The following is a 26,587-nucleotide window of genomic DNA, read 5'->3' as shown; positions in this document are numbered from 1 at the left end:
CATCATGCGTGCAATATCCAAATCTCATTCAATCTACTGGTGTAGTGACACTTTGCTCAGACTCTCATGAATGGTCAATCATAGATCCAATTCCATGTCGGTATACACACAACTTTCTATTTAGGGGATGTTGGAAGCCCTGCCCTTTCATCAGCTGATATTTTCTTGGTGCCCATCAAGTTGCCCTGAGTATCACAAGCAGACCAGGCAGAACAGATTGCACACTCCTTAGCAGTCAATAGTGAGCCAACTGGGTTGAAAATTATTAATAAAATAGAATAAGAAAACCTACAGCAAATACACACAAGCAACGCCAGGAACATAAGACAGAGCATTTAATGGCCTCCTATCTGGTGTCACGAGTGGATGTTTCCCAAAAAACAAAGACAAGGTCGAATTCGGTTCACTTATGATCCGAATGGCGAAGGATGCTCACCGTGCACAGACAAAACTGAAACGAATAAATATTTTAAACAATCCTCTTCACCAAGTCTGCCTTGTGCCGAGTAATAGGCAAGTCTCGACGTCCATGCCACTGAGAGTTCAGTAACGCTGTGGTCCGCAAACAAACCCGTGTAGGAGGAGGGGCACCAGTAGCAGGGTTGAGGGACAAAATATAGTAGAGGGAGACTTGGAAAAATAATGGGTGCAGGGAGGTACAAAAGGCAGGGGAGGATGCATGGGGTGGAGTTGATGGATACAAAAACAAACTCAGGAAGAGAGAAAAAAAAATTTGGAAGGAGGTGGGCTTGGGGTGGATGTTAATGGGGGTATAAAAGATCATGGTTCTGGATGGGGACAGTTGTCTTGAAGACTTGGAGGGGAGAGTTAGATTGAAGAGTGTGTGGAAGTTGGCTCCACAGTTGGGGGAGGGGGGGGAAGAAAAAAAAATACAAAAAAAACAACGCAGCAAAGAGATCTTCAACAAAAACATGAAAGAAAAGTAGAACAGGATGATTCTCAAGCAACATGACAATAGAACTACATAGAAAATGACATCATGCCAGTAGGTTTATATTCAGCAAATCAAGGACTCAGAGGCAAGATGCGGGCAGCCACCTCCACCGCAGAGCCGCATTTCCTGCTTAACAAGAAATATCAAATGAGCTTTCATTTAATTTTTTCATTTTAAAATGGTGCCTTTGTGCTTCCAAACCACTGACATGCTTTGACTGTCGAGATGGATGAAGCCAGGGAAGAGAAAAACCAGCGTCTTCCCAGTGCCCGTCTGAGCAATGCCGATCACATCCATTCCCAGCATTACAACTGGCCAAGCTTGGCCCTGGGTGGTGATGGAGTAACAATCTTATTACAAATGACTGACAATCAAAATAGCACAACACAAACAAAGAAAAACATCAAAATCAACAACTTGCTCTTTCTTACATGTTCATGATCTACGAATATCCAATGGCATGCTGCAGAGGCTGTGTTCTTGCCTCCGAGCTGTCCAGTCTGGGTTTAATTCTTGACTCGACTATAAAATTTCGGTGCCAAGCAGGCACCGTGTTACATCGACGAGTGCACCGTCTCTCGGATGGATGTTAAGCTGAGGACTCTTCTGCTAGTATCAGCTGGTGGCTGTTAATATAAATACCTCCTTGCATCTATATTTATTTTTTTACGAAGAGTGGGGGAGTTAATTACTGCAACCCCGAACAAATTCCAAAGGGACACTGCGTCAGTGGTATAGACGAGCCTCAGTATCGATGCAACCTGTGGGCCACCTTTGTAATGAAATCCTAATCCAATGTACAAATGTGGAAACACTCGCAAATAGCAACAAATTCCTTCCTAGTATCGCACTTTTCAGTCTCCAGGCTTGCCTTTCTGGTTAAACCCACTATCTTATCAATACCAAGCTTGCTCTGCTGCACAGTCCTGAAATCACGCCGACGACAAACTCTGGCAAACTGCAACATTTGTAAAAACAGTCCAGTCTCCGAAACAGCAAAGTTATTTCTCGGGCCATTGCTTGCTCTACAACTTCGGAAACCCAGTCATGACACACCTGTATGGGAGATGGAGTTTTAAACCCTGCCCGGACTATATTGTCCATGATTTCAGGGTAATGATGAAAGGCATCCTCGAAGGAGCGGATTGGGTTGGGAATGCATCGCGTACCAAAACTGGCGTTGTCCTTGCAGGTTACGTTCATATTTTGTTTCCTGTGCAGTAGAGTGACAAAGAAAGTTGACATCAGTCTTAGATCAAAGATGGTATCATTTGCATGCTATGCAGTTTGATAAAGATAGACTTTGTGTCTGTTTACAGTGCATGGGCTCACCGAATGGGCCAATGGTATTCCTTCGATTAAAAGTCAGGATACATTCCGTATAAAGAAATATTCAGGTCCTTGATTAGAGGATAACAACACTCAATGCAACCAAGTTTATAGTCCAGGCCATAAAGTGTGCAGAATCACTCACAACTTAACAGCAATAAGACCATCTGATTACAGCAATAAGAACAATCAGGGGGCCATCTGATAAAAAAAAAAAAAAATATATATATATATATATATATATATATATATATTGTGATGTTTTTTTCAGAAACCCCAGAGAGGTGTGTACCAACACACAAGGGAGTCCAAGTGTAGTTATCTCTGTCGTATATTGCCCAGCTAAATTACTTCTCTCCTCGTATCAATGAAAAGGAAATATGTGTTGTGAGTGGAGTTGGAGTTATCCCATTGTTCTTTTGCTCATTCTCAAGCACTTACAATCTCTTTAGACTCAAGCCACGCACAACACTTACTCCACAAACCACGCAAATCCATCCAGGAATGCTTCAATTGTATACAGCAAGTACGGGGGCCCTCTGCAGCATAACAACTTCGGGCATAGCATGGTGACAACGTTATCAGACTCATTGCCATGCCATTGCCATGCCACCAGGACACCAGCAGCAGTCACCAAGTTCTTGCAGCCAATCGCGATGACTGGATCAGAGCACCAGCCAATTAGTGGCTGGATTACAGAAGGCAGACGTGAGAGAAGACAAGCCAGAGGTTATAATATACCTGGCAGAGTCGAGACAAGAGAGTTGGTTGGCAGACAGTGAGTGAGAGTTGGAGTTTAACCACACCAAGTGGTCAGCAATATTCAAGTCATGCCACTGATTTTCAACTGGATTTTGGACCAGGCTCTGACTGGCTACGCAAGGACATTTATCTTTTTGTTCCTAAGCCATTTTGGCTGTATGCTGTGGGCACCGGGGAGAAGCTATCTCGGGTTTCCACCAGACTCCCCAGAATCGCAGGCTGTCGCACACGGATAATTCCGTGACGCGGTGAGTCGTTAACCGACTGTGAACACCAATAACTCAACCACGTGACTTAGGGTCCTCAGTCTAGTTTATCCGGATAACTAAAAAAAAAAATCACATGATCTAATTACCGGGGGACACGCCCTCGGTACGCCTTGTCCGAACCAGATCACTTTACTGGATCAGAAGCAGCCGAGGGACACTGCCAAGGATGTACCAGCTGAAAGGAACGGATTGTTGGGAATAAAGTCCGGGCTAGGTTGGGATTCGGACCATGCTGGATCAATGAAAGAAGACAAAAACGAGCTGGGAACATCTCTACAAAGGATTTATTACAAGCAGGCGAGGAAAAATATGTGGCACAATTAATAGTTTTTATTGTTGTGTGTAAATAGCGATAGACAAAATGTGGTGCGACAATAAAACAAGCAACTTACAAAAGCAGACACAGAGCAGAGTTATCCCGATATATCTTCTGCAATCATAACTTAAGCGAGGACAGGCGCCGTGCCATGAAAAACACACACACACGAAGAGGAGTTAAGGAGAAGAAAAAGGAGAGGAGATGAGGCTAACGGTCTCAATACCTTGCTCGATTGACCGACCGCGCCACCCAGCACGTTGTGGGGGTATACTCCGCTGGGCGATACCTCCCTGACAGATGGCGCATCGTCTCCCGCTTCGTGGCACTTCGTGCAGCTAAGCGTCGATCCAGAGAATGGGGCATGACCGATAGTCGTGAAGGAGGGATTTTGGGCGGAGTCAGAAGTGAGTGGGTGTAGTAGCAGACAGGATCAGGTGGGTGGGTGGATGGGTGGAATCAGCGGCAAGTTGGTGAAGAAGGGCGGAGCCAGCGGTGAGTTGGTGAAGATGGGCGGAGCCAGCGGCGAGTTGGTGAAGAAGGGCGGAGCCAGCGGCGAGTTGGTGAAGAAGGGCAGAGCCAGCAGTGAGATGGTGAAGGGCAGAGTCAGTGTGTGTGTATGTGTACACACACACACACACACACACACACACACACACACACACACACACACACACACACACACACACACACACACACACACACACACACACACACACACACACACACACACTGACCCCTCCCACACTCCAGCTGAAGAATCTGCTTAAAGCAACCCAAGAAAACCTGCACAAGGTAAGCATTGTGCTGTTTCAAACCCTTCCCAGAGTTGCTCAACAACTATAAAGACATTCACATATGAGAATCCCAATGTTACACACCCCCTCAGCTACTGGACCGGTTTTATCGCTAATTGGTGAATCATCAGCGACAGCGCAGACAGCAATGCAAAACAATGAGACTCCCAAACATGTACCACGTGCAAACGTCAAAAGCAGTCAATATATAAATAAATAAAGACCCACCCACATATCTCACTTGTGAATGGAGGCAATAGCCAATGAGCTATCACCAAATCAACTAACCCCAGGTGGCTAGGATTACATAAACAATTGACCTCTCCCACACTCCTCCAGCCAAAGAAGCTGCATTAAGCAACCCAAGAAGACCTACAGAAGGTAAGCACTATGCCGTTTCGAAACATTCCCAGAGTTCCTCAACAACTAGAAAGATGTTCACACCAGAGAATCCCAATGCCACACACGCCCTTCACAAGTGAGATATGTGGGTGGGTCATTCTCAATGTATATATTGACTGCTTTTGATATTTGCACATGGAACATGTTTGGGAGTCTCATTGGTTGGCATTGCTGTCTGCACTATCACTGATGATTCACCAATAAGTGATGAAACCGGTCCGGTAGCTGAGGGGGTATGAAGCATTGGGATTCTCATGTGTGTACTATCTGTGAACATCTTTATAGTTGTTGAACTATGGGAAGGGTTTGAAACAGCACCGCGCTTACTTTGTGAAGTCTTCTTGGGTTGCTTTATGCAGCTTCTTTGGCTGGAGTGTGGGAGGGGTAAATTGTTTATATAATCCAAGCCACCTGGGGTTAGTTGAATAGGTGAGAGCTGATTGGCTATTCCCTCCATTGACAGCGAAGAGATGTGGGTGGGTCTATACATGTGTATATGTATATATATATATATATATATATATATATATATATATATATATATATATATATATATATATATATGTATATGTATATGTATATATATATATATATGTATATATATATATATATATACACAGGAATCCCCCGCTATATCGCGGTTCTCCTATCGCGCCCCTGGTTCATCGCGGATTTTCCCTGGGAAGCGAACTAATTTTTTCTGCGGATTCCCCCGGTATATCGCGGTAATAATATATAAAATATAAAATATTTAAGTAATAAATTATAACGCGTGGTGCTCAACCAGTCACCCAACACACGAGACAAAGTTTCGCTTGGGAACTTCGAGTATTTTCTACGTTTTTTTCTCCAAGCCCTACGATGCGGCCCAAACGCCCTGCACCTTCTAAGGCTTCTGGCAAGGAACCGAAGCGCCAGAGGAAGGTCCTGACGCTCCAGGAGAAGGTTAAGGTGCTCGATATGCTTCGGGAAGGAAAAAGGTTTGCCGCCGTTGGACGAGCACAGCCAAAAAAACCAGACCAGACGAGTCGATCTCCGGCACCTCGAACCCGATCATTGCCAAGCCGACCAGACCAGACAGGTCGATCTCCGGCACCTTGAACCCGATCATTGTCAAGCCGACCAGACCAGACGAGTCGATCTCAGGTAGCTCAAACCCGATCATTGCCAAGCCGACGAGTCGATTTTTTTTGTGAGGCATCCATTCATCGCGGATTTTCACTTCTCGCGGGGGGGGGGGGATTTGGAACGTAACCCCCGCAATAAACGGGGGATGACTGTATATTGTTGTAGATTTTCCGCCCGTTGGCGTGCGAGCGACCGCGTCTAGCCAATAGCACCGCTTCGCCCACCGAACGGACAATCTGGTCGCGGCTTTCCGGATGAACGCCGGAAACCAGCCACGGGTGTGTTTTTAACCACACCACAACCTTGTCCGCAATCTACCCGCACGCTACAGGGTCCGATCGCCAAATCTTCGATTTACCTAATTATTCGCGTGGGTAGGTTACCGAGAGATTGTACCTCAACGGGACCGCTTGGAAACGAGCCGCTTAAGCAGCTCGCTTCCTTTTGGGATAACCGAGCGGGGTATTATCACGCAGTCCCGTTGGACCCGATCACTTTACCGGCTATTTAAAAACCAACTATATTCCGAGTGCAAGATGGGGCAGTTCAATGAGGGAATGGACGCAACGAACAGGTTTACATTCACACAAGGACATTTATTATAATAAAGCACGTATGCAATTATACAAGCAACAAAAGCACGAGAAAAGAACTACAACCGTCTACTTAGTATGTACAGTCACTTGCACTTAACAGCAGTTCCTACTTATTAAACGGGCCCACGGACACACATACGCACACACACACACACCCAAGAAATGGTGGCAGAGGCCTTTAATAACGAGCTCCAGCTCGGAGGACAGGTGAGCTGAAACTCAGAACCTATCTCGAACCTCTCTACCTCATGTGGTTTTCAAGTTGCTCGGACCCGGGCTCCAGCGAGAGTGAGCTGGACCCAATCGCAGTGAGCTGCGATCCTTCCGCGCTTCTCAACATGTGCTGGTGAGACGAGGTGCCGATCCTTCCCGTTGATGCGCCGCTTCCCCGAGGAACCACCTCCACAAAGAGGTTGATGAGTCGCACCAAGCCGGGAACCAAAATGGAGAACAAAGAGCTCCACGAACCAAGAAGAAGAAGCCACCACTCGCAGCCCGAGCCGAGCGACCGGCTTACCTTCCTTCCAAACCAGGCAGCTTGAAGCAAAAAGCTCTCCCGAGCCAAGCAGAAGCCGAAGCTCACGGAACCATCAAAGCAAAGAGCCTCCAAAAAGCCTCCTCCCGAGCCAGGCCTCAGCCGAAGCTCACCGAGCCAGCCGAAGCAAAAAGCTTCCGAAGGCCTCAACCCTAACCCAAGTCAAACAGGACACCAAGGTCTGCTGAACGACTACTCTCTACTCCCTTCTCCAACTCTGCCCATGAACAAAAGAACAGATCTCCTCTTATCCTTCTCCCGCCCTTCCTCCGCTCCCGGCGTGACTCATGACTCATGCCCTCGTGCTCCATCCCCCACTCAGCCACGGGTGGGAGGGAGTTGTTGACATCATGAGTCACGGGACGGCAGGGTTCTTCTTGCTCTTCGCAGAAGAGGGGGAGGGATGTCTCTATTGTTCGTTCCCTAACTATTAAATCGATCTGCAGCGCATCAAATCGATTTCTGAACATTTAAACAATGGAAGGTGAGCTATCTAGGAAACAAGCACTTATCGACATAGCTGACTAAAGGAACCTGTATGTTGTGTGCAATCGAATTCCAAATTCGTAACACTACCCCCTCCCCTTTTTACAGACTCGTCCCGAGTCGTCAAATTTTCGTGTGACCAGCATGTGTAAATTTTTCCCGAGTACGTTCTACATTCGGATCCCTGAGTGCGACATTTCTTTATACGTGTCCCAAAAATAAATAACCTAATGCGCTGCGTAACTCCCTAAACAAACTCTCACAGACTCATTCGGACAACTTAACTAAAATTGCCAGCGCTAAAACAAACATGCAGTTGGGGTTCCACGTATTTACAATTTCCACTCAACTTATCCATTACATTACCATGGCCATTTTTTTTTTTCACAGGACTCACAGGACCTGTGATCTGTGAAAGGGTAAAGGCAAAAGTCATTTCAAAGTTCATTGATGCAGGGGAATGGATGAGATGGTTGCAAAAAACAAATGAACATGATGGATGCAAGGGCTGCCTGCAGGGCAGTCCTTGCAAAACTGGATGTTCCTGGCGCACATGGTGATGGATGGACACAGGGGCAAATGCAAACAAGGGCTAGCAGGCATGGGGTCATGGCAGAGGCAGGCAAACTAGGCATGGCAAGGTAAGCCCATGCAGAGCAGGCGGCTGCAGCACAACAGGCCGGCAGGTGAAGCTGGCCAGCCTCTGGTGTGGTTCCATCAGGTCTGGAGGGAGTGCGGTGGTTCCGGCCGCTCTGAAGGCGGGCTCGGACCTAGCCTACTGTCTCCCCCCACTCTATCGCCTTTGCCTGTCTCCGTCCATACCCACTCCCTTGGTTTGCCACAAAACAACAAAATTTCACCCCTCTTTATTTTTATTATTTTTATTTCCCCTTTTATAATTGTCTCCCTAACCCCCTTTATCATCATTGTCTGGCTGGCCTATCATGTCCACCTAGCCTACTCCCAACCCCTAAAATCCTTTTTAGAGGGGAATAGGGAGAAACTAGTGTCCTGTCTCGAGGCCCAATGATGCCTCAGAATGGCCTCCTCAGAGGTCAGCAATCTACCCAGGTGAGTCCAGCGGCCTACAACGAGCGAAGGGATGGATGGTGCGAAGGGGTACATCTCCTAACTACCCTAACATTTATTACACCTGAAACTACCCCGGGGCTTTCCAAAAACGCCTCGCACTTTTAAACTATCGGTTCTAAAAACCATGATTCCCATTGTCTGTGTTGGTGTCCATTATAAATTTGGGACTTGCCCTCAAATTTTCATTCGTGCCCTCGCACAATTTCCTGGCTGGGCAGCGTGGCTCAACTGGCAGGAACTCCCGCTCTGCCGAACTCTAACAATGGCACCCCCAGGCCCACAGGCTGCCTCCGAGCATAGCTGCTCCCTATAAACGCGGGGGGTTGCCCTCTCTGGCATTGCCCCCATCCGATGCCCACGTGGCGTGTTGATGCCCCGGGTCCCTTTCCGAGGGTCACCCGTGCCCACTTCACTGCCCCCCGTGGCATTCTGGCGCTACAGGTCCCGTTTCTGACGGGTCGCCCGTGCCCACTGCACTAACTCAGCCCCTCTTGGGCCCTTGGCCTACTCTAGCCGACTCGTCCGGTGCCCACTAAACAAAACTCACCTTTCCACAGCCACGCTCCCAGCCGGTCCATGAACTCTTGCACCCCTCCAAACGGGTTTCGTGCCTTCTCTCGACACCAACAACAAAACGACTTCCTTTTAGTAAATTTAACTACCCACTAACTAAACATTAAACTGACCCCGGGGTCACTTGGGTGGAAATCACTCCTCCCCCCAATCAGTCATCGCACCATGCATACCACATTCGCTCCACTCACACACTTGGGCCCGCTGTCCCACACTCATTCCTCACACACTTTCCATTTCACAACTCACACCAACACTCTATACTGCCATCCTTCTTAATTAAATCCCCTGACTAACACGTGCTTCCTGCATTACTTTGTCCTCCCCCGCGGGGCAGACACAATCCACACTCCCTCAGCTCGTTTGCTCCAGCACGTGGCGCCGCCATTTTGTGCTCCACTGCCCGTATCTCGTCGCACGCAATCGCCATTATGCCCGCCTGCAGGCCTCGCCCCATGCGTTGCATCTCCTCCCGCATTTTTCATTTCGTTTTTCATCACGAGTGCGTTTCCATCCATTTTTGTCAGCAATATTTCTAATCGCTGGCCCATGTCAGGTGGCCCGGTGGCAGTCGCTTCGCCATTATCGGGCGCGGATCCGCTGGGGACCGAGGAGGGATTTTGATGGAGGAGGGGAGGGGGGTGTCATACACCGCGGCGCCTGCCGCTGCGCCCATTGCGGACTCTGCATTTATTTGTGGGGAATATTCAACCTGCATAATGGGAGTGTCCTGCATGGTCATTTCGTCCTGAGCCATAGATTCTAAAATTTCTAAATTCATGACCCCCGGCTCCCGTTCGCCTTGAACTGCCATCTTGTGCATCGGAGATAATTGAAACTCGGAATTTAATGGAACCGGAGGTTCGCCTCACACACCCTTGATCCGGTTCCGTTAATTTGGTGTGGAGGGAATGAATCTGCATCCCACTCCTGACTCCAGTGTTGTAGAATTCCCGCCCGTCGGCGTGCGAACGACCGCGTCTAGCCAATAGCGGCCGCTTCACCCACCGAACGGACAATCTAGTCGCGACTTTCTGGATCAATGCCGGAAACCAGCCACAGGTGTGTTTTTAACCACACCAAAACCTTGTCCACACTCTACCCGCGCTACAGGGTCCGATCGCCAAATCTTCGATTTACCTAATTATTCACCCAATCGCCGTGAGCTGCGATCCTTCCCGAGCTCCCGCATATCCTCCCGCGCTTCTCAACACGTGCTGTTGAGACGAGGTGCCGATCCTTCCCTTCGATGCGTCGCTTCCCCGAGGAACCACCTCCACGAAGAGGTCGATGAGTCGCACCAAGCCGGGAACCAAAATGGAGAACAAAGAGCTCCACGAACCAAGAAGAAGAAGCCACCACTCACAGCTCGAGCCGAGCAACCGGCTTAACTTCCTTCCAAACAGGGCAGCTTGAAGCAAAAAGCTCTCCCGAGCCAAGCAGAAGCCGAAGCTCACGGAACCATCAAAGCAAAGAGCCTCCAAAAAGCCTCCTCCCGAGCCAGGCCTCAGCCGAAGCTCACTGAGCCAGCCGAAGGAAAAAGCTTCCGAAGGCCTCAACCCTAACCCAAGCCAAACAGGACCCGAAGCTCTGCTGAACGACTACTCTCTACTCCCTTCTCCAACTCTGCCCACGAACAAAAAAAAAAGATCTCCTCTTATCCTTCTCCCGCCATTCCCCCGCTCCCGGCGTGACTCATGACTCATGCCCTCATGCTCCATCCCCCACGGGTGGGAGGGAGTTGTTGACATCATGAGTCACGGGATGGCAGGGTTCTTCTTGCTCTTCGCAGAAGAGGGGGAGGGATGTCTCCATTGTTCGTTCCCTAACTATTAAATCGATCCGCAGCGCATCTAATCGATTTCTGAACATTTAAACAATGGAAGGTGAGCTATCGAGGGAACAAGCACTTATCGACATAGCTGACTAAAGGAACCTGTATGTTGTGTGCAATCGAATTCCAAATTCGTAACAATATATATAAAAAATATTGTTATGATTATGGGGGTAGATGAACTGATTTAATAGTACAGGCAGGATTGTTTAGTGTAGCATGGTCCATGGATGGGTAGAAGCACCTCAATGTAAATAAGTCAGGGAATCTTTCAGCTTAAGTGTTACGTGTCACCACATGAGGGGTGGTGCGGTGTTAAATAGCTTCGGGAGTAAAAATAAGTTCCCTTGCACATGATTACCCTCTGTGATTTTTTCCCTATGTTTTTATATTCCAAGACAGGTCCACAGAAGAAGCCCTGCTTTTCCAGGTTTGGAGGCGAGGAGGACACACCCTGGGGGCGGAGGACATGGAGCATGATAAAAGGAGGGAGATCGAGGGCACAGTGTGCTTAGCGAAGGGGCTTCGGAGACAGCAGATCGAGCAGGGCAAATTGCACATCTGGAGCGATTGAGCAGAGCAGATCGAGGAGGTGCTGGCAGATTTGCGCGTGTGGAGTGTGGAGGGCTCCCGTCTGGTTCAGCGGGACATGCACGTGAGGTCGGTGTGGGGACCGCACGAGGCAGGTGACGTCTGCACAGGAAGAGGAAGGCTGGCACATTCGTGAGCCTGCGTTTGGAAAGCTGCTACAAGTGAAGCGCCATTCTGCCTGCATGTGCACGTGGGTGGTGTAGGCACCTTCCTCTTGGGCTCGACAAGACGGCGCCATTTTGTTTGCAAGTACACATGCCGGACAAAGCTCCCCATTACGAGATCGACGAGGGCCAGCCCTTGGCCAGGCTGAGTACCAATGTATTTAAAAAGAGGGATTTTATTTTCCTTTGTCACCCTTTGTCTGTGTTTGCGTCTGTGTGTGCACGAGGCCTCGATCAGAGTTATATATTATATTCATTTCATTTCACGTCATCTTCATCATTGTCCATATAAATATGTTTCATTAAATGTATTCCCTTTTAAAGAAACCGCATTTCGTGTATTTGTATTGAGGTTCGCGGATCAAACCCCCTCGTGCTGTCCATCCTCAGTAATCCTCCTTCCATTCTGAGTACTCCTTTTCCATCTGCTATTGCCCTCACTGGGCTCTCGCCTTCCCCCATACAGCAGCGTTGCCATCCGCCATACCCTTCAAGCACGCGCAGAAATCCATGTCAATGAGTGTGTCCACCTCCTAGGAATAAAGACCGCTCGACTGTCCCGGGAGGTTGGTCGGTGTTGACTGCCTGGCTACCACAAATTTAGGAAGTGGGATTTGAACCCCAGCACCCCTGTGACAACTGCAGTCTGGAGCAGGATTCAAACCCGGCCACATGCACAACCACATGCACGACCACACACACACACACACACACACACACACACACACACACACACACACACACACACACACACACACACACACACACACACACACACACACACACACACACACACACACACACACACCTTTTTGCTAAACTGCCCGATCGTATTCTTACATTGGTTAGACAGTGTGTGATTAGTGACGGAGTTCAGCCCCACCATCTCGTTATGGTCCATCTTCGCAAACGCTCCACTTAGTCCCTATCTGGGGTGATTAAATTGCCATGAAGGTAAAGTGGGATTTGGATGCTAGACCCAACCGAAATCAAGCGTCTCAGACGGCATCTGTGGTTGCTTAGCAACCTGTGGTGCCACAGAAGCATCCACGGTTCGTGAACTGGAGGGTTGTTGCCTGGAAAGTGGGTCTGAGAACTGCCCTCACGACCACCAGTCCCAAACCTGTAACAATATGTATGAAAATGGTAAAATGATTCGTCGTCCTCACCCTGCCCTTGTACGCAACAAATGGATGGCCAATAAAACAGAAATGCCTGTTATTCAAGCAAAATTAAGGTACATTACAATTAAAACGAGATATCTGCGATAACAAAGGGTAAGCCTCCTCCCGGCACCCACGATGACTTTTTCAGACTGCCATATGACCTTGACCTTCAACATTAAGAGATACGGTGCCAATGAAGAAAATGTCTCCCATCTACAATCTATCCAGAAAATTGATCATGAAAATTATTCAATTTATGATCAGAAAGGTGTTTTTTGGTAATTAGGCCAAATTCCAAAAAAGGTAGGTAAAGGACACGAATCAAATATCAGATGTACAACTTCAATGCAGGTACACGATGATGCAAGAACATCTTGGAAGGCAAAGTGGTATTTGAGATTCGGCATTGGTAAAATTGAGCGATGACAAAAGACGTTATTTTATTCACACTACCATTTGATCTTGACCTTTAACCCGAAGGGGTATGATGCAAATTGAGCGTAAATTAACTCTCAAAGTCTGAACTCTCAAACCTCTCTCCCTCTTCCAAATCCTGGTGGTGTCTCATCAAATCTGTTTCTGTTGTATGTTCCCCCTCCATCCCCTCCCTAACCTCAAATACCCCCATATTTGTCCCTCCAATATTTCCACAAGGCGCTCAAGGTCCGCCAGCAACCCCCTTCTGGTAAAACTCCCAAAATCACGAATGACTGCTCACCTTCACCCTTTCATTCCTTTTCCCCCACCTTTGGAATAAACTCCCACACTCTCTTCAATCCCATTCTTCTCTCCAGGCCTTCAAAACAGCCGTTCACCACCACCACTTATCTTCCCCCATCCAAAACCTCAATCTTTTCTCCCCCCGTTAATCCACCCCAAACCCATCTCCTTCAAATTCCCTGCTTTACTCTCTAAAAGTCCCTGTAATGTCCATCTTGTATACCCTGTGTTCTCTGCCCCATCCCTCTCCCATGTCTCTGTTCCCCACTGTTTTGTCCTTTGCTCTCCCACCCATCTTGTCTGATGCCCCCCTTGCTGTGCGTTGCGTGTTAGCTGTCATACGAGCATTGACAACGTATACAAAAAAAAAAAAATAATGTGACATGCTCTCGGCTACCTGGAGGGCAATTTCGTTCTGGTCAGATCGATGTTAGTCGAGTTTTGGTGAAACAATAACAAAAAAAAAAGTGTCACGCGCAGGGTGACCCGTATCTTGCCAAAAGGTGACCACGTGTGACTTCTTTAAGGTCACACTGAGGTGAACAGAGCTGCTATCCACCAGGAGCGACTCCTTGAGGAATTTCTGCCTACGAGAGATTCCGATGAGAATAGTTCTACAGAGTAACCATGAAAAATATGCGTTTGCCTCACAACGTCACCAAATGACGTCATAATGTCTCAAGCTTGACATATCCAGAAAGCACTCATCGAGGTGTTCAATTTGAGGTACAACACGATATGGTTCCTAAAACTTGAAAATTTGACCTTGGCGTCAAATACGTTTGACCTCAGGCGCTAACCATGAAGGTCAAGGCCAATCGCCACCAAAAATTAATCAGCTGAGCGCCAGACCATGAACTATATTCCCATGAAGTTTGAAGACGATCCGATCAAAATTACTCAAAAAAAGGGTTTCGTCGACTCCCCTGATTTGTGACAAAGTGACCTTGACCTTCAATATTTTATGCGCTGAAAGGGACCTCTATAGGCCTCTGATATGCGAAGTTACAAAAATTTCCAATGATAACTGTGCTCTGCAGAATTTTTTATACGTGATTACAGACAAACAAACAACAAAAAAAAAAACATACAAGCTGACCAACATATCTTGCAAAAACTTCGTTTTGGCAAGATAAAAACCGTTAAAATGTCCAATTAGGTCATGACCTTAAATTGGATCAAGGTCAAAAGCAGTCAACCCAGCACAATTTCTATTCCCATTGTTGATGCCAAATTACATTCCGAAAGTCCCAGCAGGCTCCGAGATACAGCTCGGACATTAGTAGAAAATGTTTTTAGGAACCTAAATGGTGGTTTAGTACTCCTATGGGTCGAAGAAAGTCTGTGGTACCATTAAAAGCCAGGTGCACTATGAAGAAATCTCAAAACAGGTTAGTTTACAAAAACTAAAGCATGCAGGTTAGTTCTTGCATACACCCTATATTTTGTTGTTTCATTAACAGGATGGTGGAGAAATAAATCAGGTGCAACATATCAAAATGGATTGGATGGAAAAAAAAATAATCAAAACAAAATCCGCTGGGCAACACCCATAAGGAAAATAAATTTCCTTTACAACTGAGGGCTACAATATCAGAACTTGTATATAAATCAGCTGCTGTCACAAACTATTGAGCTTGAAGAGTAATCAAAGACGAGCAACATCTAATGCAACTTAGCAATAAAATCAGGACGTTCTTTACTTCTCAACTTCTCATTTCCTGGTTGAAGTTCAACTGTTAGAATCAAAAATTATTTCCTTGTGTGGGATAACACTGAACAACAAATTTCAAAAATTTTTTTTTACTGGAGATGTGTAAAGTGATTAAGACTAATTTGGGTACGCTGATTTCAAAAATCACAACCGTTTTGCTGTATCACGTCAGGATTTTCAGGAACAGAAATATTCCCATTGCCTAGAAGTCAGGATTTCAATGAAATTTACATATGTCTTTAACATGTCTATTTCGTACAATTGTTGTTAACTTGTGTTATATTTCTTTCTTTCAGATAAAGATGAGTAGGCGTTCCTGTACCAATCATCCTGACAACTTCTGTTATGTCTGTGGTCGGTATACCAAAAAAGATCAACAGCAAAGTATATCCACAGCAGTGAAAGTGAAGGCTGCCTACTTTCACTACTTCGGGTGTAAGGTGGGGGACCAAGAATAGAGCTGGGCACCACACATCTGCTGCACAAGCTGTCACACAACCTTGACTCAGTGGTTGGTGGGCAAGCGCGCGAGCATGCCATTTGCGGTGCCCATGATATGGCGTGAGCCGCAGAATCATCATGATGATTGTTATTTCTGCTGCACAAGCATCGCCGGCTTCAACAAGAAGAATAAAGGTCACATCAAGTACGCTGACTGCGTCTCTGCTCGTAAACCTGTGCCTCATGATGACGAGAACCCCGTTCCAACACCTCCAGCTGATCAGAACATAGCTGTAAGCAGTGGTGAAGAGGATGGTGATGATGAACCTTTTGAACCCGACACTCAAGAATCACACCTTCTGAACCAGGGAGACTTAAATGATCTTGTAAGAGATCCCTCGCTGTCAAAGGCGAAGGCAGAGCTGCTTGGATCAAGGCTGCAGCAGTGGAATCTACTTGAACCTAACACCAAGATATCCTTGTTCAGAGCACGTCACAGAGACATGGCTGAGTTCTTTGAGATGGAAGACACGATGACATTCTGCAGTGACATCAACGGTCTGTTGAAAGAACTTGGGTGTGATCACGATCCTGCAGACTGGCGCCTCTTCATCGACTCGGGGAAGAACAGCTTGAAGGCTGTTTTGCTCCACAATGGCAACGAGAAACCATCAGTCCCACTGGCTCACGCGTTCGGCATGACAGAGACCTATGAGACTATGTGGCAGCTGCTTGATTCCATCAAGTACAATGACTTCAACTGGCACATCTGCGGAGACTTGAAAGTGGTGGCGCTGTTGTTAGGGCTGCAGTCAGGCTACACGAAATACATGTGCTTCCTTTGTCTCTGGGATAGCAGAGACGACAAGAATCACTGGACGAAGAAAGATTGGGAAGAGCGAAAAGAGCATGTACCTGGTCGACACAACGTGAAGCATGTCGCCCTTGTCGACCCAGCCAAGGTTTTCCTTCCACCACTCCACATAAAGCTCGGCTTGATGAAAAGTTTTGTACGGGCAATGGATCTGAATGGGCGTGGGTTTTTATACCTCAAGGAAAAGTTTGGCAACACCTTGTCGGAGGCCAAGATCAAGGCTGGTGTCTTTGTTGGACTGCAAATCCGACAGATTATGAAGGACGAAACTTTTCCGACAACTCTAAACCACAAAGAGCTGGCAGCATGGAGGAGCTTCAAAGCTGTGATGGACAACTTCTTGGGGAACGAGCGCGCGGACAACTATGAAGAAATAGTGCAGCAGCTGCTGGAGTCCTTCAGGAAACTTGGCTCCAGGATGTCCCTGAAAATCCATTTCCTACACCAGCACCTGAACTTCTTCCCTGACAACTTGGGAGCAGTCTCGGACGAGCAAGGCGAGCGATTCCACCAAGAGATTTCACTCATGGAGACGCGTTACCAAGGGCGGCACAACCCGAACATGATGGGCGATTTCTGCTGGTTCCTGCATCGTGAAACTGACACAGAGCAGCACAAACGCAAAGCCAAATGCCTAAAGCATTTTTAATTACATTCTAGTGGAGTTTTTCTGTAATTTCTATAATTTTGAAGCATTCATGATGAAATAAATGAATAAATGAATTTTTGTAAATTTCATTGAAATCCTGACTTCTAGGCAATGGGAATATTTCTGTTACTGAAAATCCTGACGTGATACAGCAAAACGGTTATGATTTTTGAAATCAGCATACCCAAATTAGTCTAAATCACTTTACACATCTCCAGTAAAATTTTTTTGTTGTTCAGTGTAATTATTCAAATGGCGCTTGTCCGTCTCACCTCCACTCCTGCACGTCCTCAGTTGTCATGGAAGCAACGGATGGGCTCTCAATGTAGAAATGTTTACACACGGGTGGTAGATCTGCAAGCAGAGTCACTTGTAAACCACTTTAAAAGTACACACTCAGAAAACAAGTGGCAAGCTTCACAGGTGATAGAACGATCCCCATTTGGAAACTATAAATAAAAGATGACAATTTAAAGAATTTATTTCACATTTAAATGTAGATATGCTGATCTTACCAACTGATGAAAATATTTTTTTTATCGTCTTCATTCATAACTTGGAAGCCAACATTGTGACAATTCGGGAGCCAGCATAAGTGTGTATGCACATGCGCAGTTTTTCAAGTGATTGAGCATCATTGATAATTCAGATAAATGGCAACATAATTTTTCCACATTTTAATAATTAGGGGCAATTTCATTATCGAACACAAAAATCTAGACCTCTCTCTCTCTTCCCCCAAACCTTTATCGAGTGGAATGGCTTTTTCCCCGCCCTTACATCTTCCAAACTCCTTTTCCACTTTGACAATCACCTTCTCACCCTTCTGTTTTCCATCAAGTCCCTTTCAATTTTAAATTCTAACTTTAGCATTCCTTTCCAGAACACAATCAATAAAAAACACCGTTACGAAGGTAACTGAACAGATGAAGTGGACCATTTATTCTCAACAAAATTATATATATATATATATATATATATATATATATAAAATTGATGCGGTTGGGACAATAAATCGTTCAGCTACACAGCACAGCCAACTAAGAGATCAAACAAAGTCCGAGTAAACTCCACTCCCCAATTTTTTAACAAACAGGAAAGGGAGTCTTCCTCAAGTGACATTTCGCTTGCGGTTCGCAAGCCTTCTCAAGCAAAGAGGCACAGCTAACAACACGTGGCCATTTATTGCGAAACACTACCGTCACTTGTGTAAGCATGTGCAAGCATGTGCACATTTTTTGGTTATCAGAATGTGGCAATGTTACTCATCATTGGATTCCCACTGGTTCCTGGGCATTAAAGTTTTTTGGTTCGCGGGCACTAACAGCGACCACTATTTTCGTTGTGTCTGTGTGTTTGTCTGTCTGTTTGTGACTCTCTCCAGAGCATAGCTCCGTGACGTTTGATGCGATCTTGATGAAACTTGGACACAAGCTAGATATCATGGTTTCGTTGTCTTTTTGTATGAGGGGCGTCCCACGCCCCTTGTGGGCGGAGCCACGCCCACTTGAACTTTTCATTCATTTATTTTATTTTTTTCTCGCAATTTCATTTCCTAGAAGCTGTGCGTAATGTCCATAAGTACAACATATAAAAATATCCGATTTGATTTGGTAAATTTTAATGGAAGCTATAGGTTTTTACGGTAAGGCTTCCTCAAAAGCTTCCACGAACCCAATTGTACCTATCATGGCATTGTTAAATAATGCCCACGAATCATCGTTGCCTCCAGGCTAGTTATTTTTAAATCTGGTATTGTAATCATGCGTATATGTATGTATGTATGTATATATATATATATATATATATATATATATATATATATATATATATATATATATATATATGTGTGTGTATGTATGTATGTATGTATGTTTGTATGTATGTATGTATGTATGTATGTATGTATATATATATATATATATATATATATATATATATATATATATATATATATATATAAATAAAACCAAGTCGAAAACACCAGGGGGTGTTTTCCGCCATCCTTCCGAGGTCGGCGAAATGAGTACCAGTTGTACTGGGCCCGGTGTATGCCCCGGTTAGAATAGGTGTACCATATCCCTGTGTGTCGTAAGAGGTGACCAGGGTTGAGTCAGGAAGGGCATCCGGCGTAAAAACCTATGCCAAATCATTATGCGGACAACAAAACGAATTACCATAACGGATCGGTCGAGGCCCGGGTTACCAACGACCGCCACCGGTACCGGTGGTCAGCAGGGTACCAGTGGGAATTGTGCTACTGCTGGGCGAAGGAGGAGAAGGAGACGGGGACGGGGAAGGCGAGTCCGGAGGCAGTGGGAGAGGGGGAAGGGTAGAAGTGTGGAGGTGAGAGTTGGAACTCTGAATGTTGGGACGATGACTGGCAAAGGGCGAGAGTTGGCTGATATGATGGAGAGAATAAAGGTGGACATACTGTGTGTACAAGAGACCAAGTGGATGGGGAGTAAGGCTAGGAGCATTGGAGGTGGTTTCAAACTGTTCTACCATGGTGTGGATGGGAGGAGAAATGGTGTCAGGGTAATCCTGAAGGAGGATTATGTCAAGAGGGTATTGGAGGTAAGGAGAGTGTCTGACCGAGTGATGAGTGTGAAGTTGGAAATTGAAGGGGTGATGATGAATGTCATCAGTGCATATGCCCCACATATGGGGTGTGAGATGGAGTATAAAGAAGATTTCTGGAGTGAGTTAGATGAAGTGGTGGAGAGTGTATCCAAGGATGAAAGAGTGGTGATTGGAGCAGATTTCAATGGCCATGTTGGGGAAGGGAATAAAGAGGATGAGGAGGTGATGGGTTGGTACGGTCTCAACAAGAGAAATGTGGAAGGGCAAATGGTGGTAGAGTTTGCAAAAAGAATGGAAATGGCAGTGGTAAATACGTATTTCAAGAAGAAGGAGGAACACAGGGTGACATACAAGAGTGGAGGAAAGTGCACACAGGTGGATTACATCTTAAGCAGGAGATGTAACCTGAAAGAGATTAGTGACTGTGAGGTGGTGGCAGGGGAGAGTGTAGCTCGAGAGCATCGATTGGTGGTCTGTAGGATGACTTTAGAGGTGAGGTTGAAGAAGAGAGTGAGGGCTGAACCAAGGACCAGATGGTGGAAGCTGAAGGAGGAAGACTGTTGCGTGAAATTTAGGGAGGAGGTGAGACAGGCGTTGGATGGTGGTAAAGATGGGTGGGATGATTGGGCAACGACAGCAGAAGTTGTGAGGGAGATAGCTAGGAAGGTACTTGGTGTGACATCTGGACAGAGGAAGGAAGATAAGGAGACTTGGTGGTGGAATGAGGAAGTACAGGAAAGAACAAGGAAGAAGGGGTTGGCGAAAAAGAAGTGGGATAGTCAGAGAGATGAAGAAAGTAGGCAGGAGTACAAGGAGTGGCGGCGAAAGGCAAAAAGAGAGGTGGCAAAGGCCAAGGAAAAGGCATATGACGAGCTGTATGAGAAGTTGGATACAAAAGAAGGGAAAAGGATTTATACCGATTGACAAGGCAGAGGGACCGAGCTGGGAAGGATGTGCTGCAGGTTAGGGTGATAAAGGACGCAAACGGGAATGTGCTGACGAGCGAGGAGAGTGTGTTGAGAAGGTGGATGGAGTACTTTGAGGAGCTGATGAATGAAGAAAATGAGAGAGAAGGTTGGAAGAGGTGGAGATAGTGAATCTGGAAGTGGGGTGGATCAGTAAGGATGAAGTGAGGACTGCTATGAAGAAGATGAAAAGTGGAAAGGCGGTTGGCCCAGATGGTATACCAGTGGAGGCATGGAAGTGCTTAGGAGAGATGGCAGTGGGGTTGTTAACCAGATTGTTTAATAAAGTCTTGGAAAGTGAGAGGATGCCGGAGGAGTGGAGATTAAGTGTACTGGTTCCGATTTTCAAGAATAAGGGTGATGTGCAGAGCTGTGGAAATTACAGAGGGATAAAGTTGTTAAGCCACACCATGAAGTTGTGGGAAAGTAGTGGAAGCTAGGTTGAGAGGAGAGGTGACGATCTGTGAGCAGCAATATGGGTTTATGCCAGGAAAGAGCACCACTGATGCGATGTTTGCTTTGAGAATGTTGATGGAGAAGTATAGGGAACGCCAGAAGGAGTTACATTGTGTGTTTGTGGATTTAGAGAAAGCTTATGATAGGGTGCCAAGAGAGGAGTTGTGGCATTGTATGAGGAAGTCGGGAGTGGTGGAGAAGTATGTGAGGATCGTGCAGGATATGCTTGAGGACAGTGTGACAGCGGTGAGGTGTGCGGTAGGAATGACGGACCGGTTTAAGGTAAAAGTGGGATTGCACCAAGGATCAACTCTGAGCCCTTTCCTGTTTGCAATGGTCATGGACAGGTTGCGGACGAGATCAGACTGGAGTCCCCGTGGACTATGATGTTCGCGGATGACATCCTGATCTGTAGGGAGAGTAGGGAGCAGGCTGAGGCGAGCCTCGAGCGGTGGAGGTACGCACTGGAGAGAAGGGGAATGATAGTCAGTCGGAGTAAGACAGAGTACATGTGCGTAAATGAGAGGGAGGGTGGTGGTATGGTGCGATTGCAAGGAGTTGAGGTGGGGAAGGTGGATTGGTTTAAATACTTGGGATCAACTGTCCAAAGTAACAGAGAGTGTGGGAGAGAAGTGAAAAAGAGTGCAGGCAGGATGGAGTGGGTGGAGAAGAGTTGCAGGAGTGATTTGTAACAGAAGGGTAGCTGTAAGAGTGAAGGGGAAAGTATATAAGACGGTAGTGAGACCAGCTATGTTGTATGGTTTGGAGGCGGTGGCACTAACAAAAAGACAGGAAGCGGAGCTAGAGGTGGCAGAGTTAAAGATGCTGCGATTCTCGTTGGGAGTGACGAGGATGGATAGGATAAGAAATGAGTACATTAGAGGGACAGCGCAGGTAGGACGGTTTGGAGACAAAGTGAGAGAGGCGAGATTGAGATGGTTTGGACATATGCACAGGGGGGGAGCGGAGTATATCGGGAGAAGGATGTTGAAGATGGAGCCGCCAGGCAGGAGGAGAAGAGGAAGGCCAAAGAAGAGGTTCATGAATACGGTGAGGGCGGACATGCGGGTGGTTGGAGTGTCAATGGAAGATGTGGAGGATAGAGCGAAATGGAGACGGTTGATCCGCTGTGGCGACCCCTAACGGGAGCAAGCCGAAAGAGGAAGAAGAAGAAGTATTGTAATCATGCGTAAGCACAGCTAACTCTGCATGCCCCAGGACCTCCAGGTTATGAAAAGACTGTGTTTTGGTTCTGCATGTGGATTATCACTCTTGGTGCACACACACCCCGCACATCATCCCACAGCATGCAACATACACACCAAACGAGCGCCCAACGTACCACACCACACACACACGATACGAACACTTTGCGCACCTCAAGGGATTCATACACATGCCACGTGGCACAACACGCAAGCAACCCACAGTTTAAACACAAACAAACAACACACAAACTACTCCACGCCCACTCGCAGAGTGTGATAGGAACGGCACAAGAGCTGCTTCAGACAAACCATGCATAAGAATGATGTCGATTGGTGGGTGGTTAATCTGTCTAATGAAAGTCTTTCGGACAAGGAAATGTCAGTTTTGAACAAAGGGTTAGGCCTAAGCATCACTCCTGATTCTATCCATCACTCGTATGGTTTCTAGTGTTGAGGCTGCCATTGCACGACTCCCTGTTAAGGAAAAAAAAAAATATATATATATATATATATATATATATATATATATATATATATATATATATATATATATACATATATATATATATATACATATATATACATATATATATATATATATATACATATATATATATATACATATATATACATATATATATACATATATATATATATATACATATATATATATATATATACATATATATATATATATATATATATATATATATATATATATATATATATATATATATATATATTACAAATTGCATGTCGCACACCATCGAAACATTTCTACATAAGATGACCGCAAAGTAATCTCTCGGGGCCTGAGCATAAGGCCATGAAGGGATTAGCAAATGGGGATGATTTAGTTTTTGCACCAGCACACAAGGGCAGAGCGGTTGTAGTGATGGGTAAAGCAGATTACAAACAAACAAAAAAAAGTGTTAACTCTGTTAAGCAATGAGAACATGGACCGGAAACTGTCCATGGATCCAACGGCTAAACAACAATGGACACTCAACACAAAATTGGCTGAATTAAAAAGAACCAGTAGATTAGGTGAGCAAGACTATTGGTGGCAATATAGCAGTAAAGGTGTTGCACCAAGTTGTTATGGTTTTCCAAAAATTCACAAACAAGATGTTCCATTCAGGCCAATTGTGTCGTTTATTAATGCCCCTTTATACAAATTGTCCCAATACTTAGCAAGCTGGTGGGGGGGGGGGGGGGGAAAGGACAGGACAGTTAAAATAATGAGTTCGTGAATCAAGTAAAAAAAACAAAAAAAAAACATCACAATTGGAGATGAGGTTATGGTGTCACTTTCCACAAATGTCCCAGTGGACTTTGCAGTGAGAGTCACATGGGATCGCTTGGACAAATCTGAAGATTGGAAAACGGCATGTACAAACAGCCAGTTAACTGCGGATGATGTTACCGGTTTGTTGAGGTTATGTCTGGATAGTCCTGAGTTTGTTTATGAGACCGTTCACGACAAACAAATTTATGGAACGGCAATGGGTTCACTCGTGTTGGCAGTAGTGGCAAATCTGAAAATGGAGAAGGTGGAAAGTAAATTGTTCAAATATGATGAGGACTGGTTCCCAAGTTTTTGGTTTAGGTATGTGGACGATAATTTGCCATTACACACCTGGAAAGAGTCGATCACCTACTTGAAAAACTGGGTCAGATGTACACCAGCATCAAATTTATGAAGGAAAGTTGGCCTTTTTTGGATGTTGAGGTGCACCGGCAAAGCAATGGCACTTGAGAAAGGCTGGAGTACAGGAAACCAACGCACACCAATAAACTGATAGACCAGCTTGTGTAATCCCTTGTGTCGTAAGTGCAGTGTAGCACGGACGTTAACATCCCGTGGGTGGACAGTCTTGTCATCCAGGAAGGTTGCAAGGAACTAAAACAGGTACATGAAATCTTAAAGAACAACTGCTATGACAGGAGGTTGGTACAGGGGTTTAGAAGGAATTATACAACCAACAACAAACCAGAGCTGATTGGTAGTGTGTTGCCTTATTGTCCAGATCTCTCGGAGAGAATCGCAAAAATAATGTGAAGTGCACGTATTGGAGTGCAAAAACCAAACTGAAAGATGCAATACCGGATAGTGAAAAGTCAGGTGAGGTGTACAGCACCGGGTGCAAGGACTGTGGAGAGGCATATAATTGGAGAAACCTCCATACACTGCTGGATGAGTACAAAAGCGCGATGTGAATGGGTAACAAATCGGTCAGCAATTGCATGGCACCATGTACAAACAGGGCATCAACTGGACTTAGGAGGAACCCACGTACTGGATGTCATGCCCAACAAACACCCACAATTTATGCTCAAAGCCTGGCATGTTAAAGAACAGAGAGGTGGTGCAGCAAACGAAATCATTGATTTCCCTGTACAGTACAACCTCTATAAAGGTTAAAGCATCTACAAGAGGTTGGTGCAACCTTGTTGCTGAGGTTGTTGAACCTACCTGTATCAGCAAGGATACAGATAGGTTCAACAATAGCTCTGGTACGCATGTACCGCCACAAGAAATCACAACGCCACTGCAACGCATTGCTCCACGCACTGCTAACACGCCATCATGCAAAAACACACACACCTTTCACCGGTACATGCGCAACACATGCAGAAAGTGCATCAACCTGCACCCCAATTCTGATCCACATGCAGAATCAAAACATGGTCTTTTAACAACCCAGAGGTACTGGGGCATGCACAGTTAGCTGTGTATATGCATCATTATAATACCAGATGAATTTTTTTTTTTTAATGACCAGGAATCAGTGGGAATCCAATGATGAGTGATATTGCCACATTCTGATAACCAAAGGATGTGCGCATGCTCTCGTACGTGACTGGAAGTGGTTCACTACAAATGGCCACGTGTGGTGAGCAGTTCCTCTCGACTCAAGAAAGCTTGCGGACCGCAAGCGAAACGTCGCCCGAGGAGGACTCTCTTTCCCGTTTGTTAAAAAATTGGGGAGTAGAATAGATTGTTCGATCAATTGGTTGGTTGTGCTGTGAAGCTGAAATTATATATATATATATATATATATATATATATATATATATATATATATATATATATATATATATATATATATATATATATATATATATATATATATATATATATATATAGTTACGGATTTCAGAACCGGGTCTGATGAATGCATCCACACATCCAGGTCCTCACAGTTATTTCCTTCAATGCATGTTCAGATTAGCCCCATCCCCATGTCTAATGGGATCTTAAATGTGATGCGTTGAGAAGGGTAAAGGATAGATCCCCTCTCTTATGGGAAGCTTTTTTCTTTACGACAGACACGTTCGTTTACACACATTTCTTTCACGAGCTCTGAAAGCCCGACCTCATTTTTCCTCGGCAACATTCTTTGGCGAGCTCCGACGCCCGCCTTTTTTGAGAGCGCACAGGTCGTCATGGTAACCATGCACAAGTGGGGCGGGGTGAGCTTGGGGCGGACTGACCGGCGGAGACAGCCTGGATATATAAAAACGAGCGAGAGGTACGTTATTAGGAGAAAAGAGGAGAGAAAAAGTGTGAAGACAAAAGCGTGAGGAGAGAAAATCGTGAGGAGAAAAAGCAAAAGAGGAAAAAGAAAAAGCGAAAGGAGAGAGGAAAAAGCAAAGGGAGAGAGAAGCGAGCAAGAAGCGGGTGTCTGACCAGCGCCGACGAAATAATTCGTCCTTCCCAGTGCTTGGGCAAGCGTGCGTGTGGTGCGCATGTGGGTGTGAGCAGCGCCACCAACAAGTGAGGCACGGGTCGATCACCAACAACACCAGGGTCTAAACCCGCGACGGACGATCTTGGTGCCCTCCAGGCTTTGACTGGCTTTCAAGGCTGCCCCACGAGAGGGTGCACGGAAAAGCTGGGTGCTGGCGATGGACGTGACACGCACGCACGCATTTCAGGACGTTTTCGCTTCACGGACGACTTTCTGGTGAGCAAGAC

At 45.9% G+C, this 26,587-nt stretch overlaps 1 protein-coding gene across 2 annotated transcripts in view; it reads right to left on the bottom strand.

The window, feature by feature from the left end:
- Positions 1-26,587, bottom strand: part of LOC147009820 (putative ATP-dependent RNA helicase DDX43) — a 133,959-nt gene that overhangs the window by 70,748 nt on the left and 36,624 nt on the right. For both annotated transcript variants that reach the window (XM_085860765.1, XM_085860766.1), the window contains 3 exons: positions 17,666-17,747; positions 2,012-2,168; positions 1,164-1,282 (listed from right to left, as the gene is read on the bottom strand). In XM_085860765.1, the coding sequence (XP_085716891.1) occupies positions 1,164-1,282; positions 2,012-2,168; positions 17,666-17,747 (358 nt within the window). The remainder of the gene's footprint in view (positions 1-1,163; positions 1,283-2,011; positions 2,169-17,665; positions 17,748-26,587) is intronic.

This window comes from Eptatretus burgeri, chromosome 17 (genome assembly GCF_056783735.1).
Source record: "Eptatretus burgeri isolate ZD-2024b chromosome 17, Ebu_testis_v1, whole genome shotgun sequence".
Classification (NCBI taxonomy): domain Eukaryota; kingdom Metazoa; phylum Chordata; class Myxini; order Myxiniformes; family Myxinidae; genus Eptatretus; species Eptatretus burgeri.
This window is presented reverse-complemented; position numbering and strand designations above follow the sequence as displayed.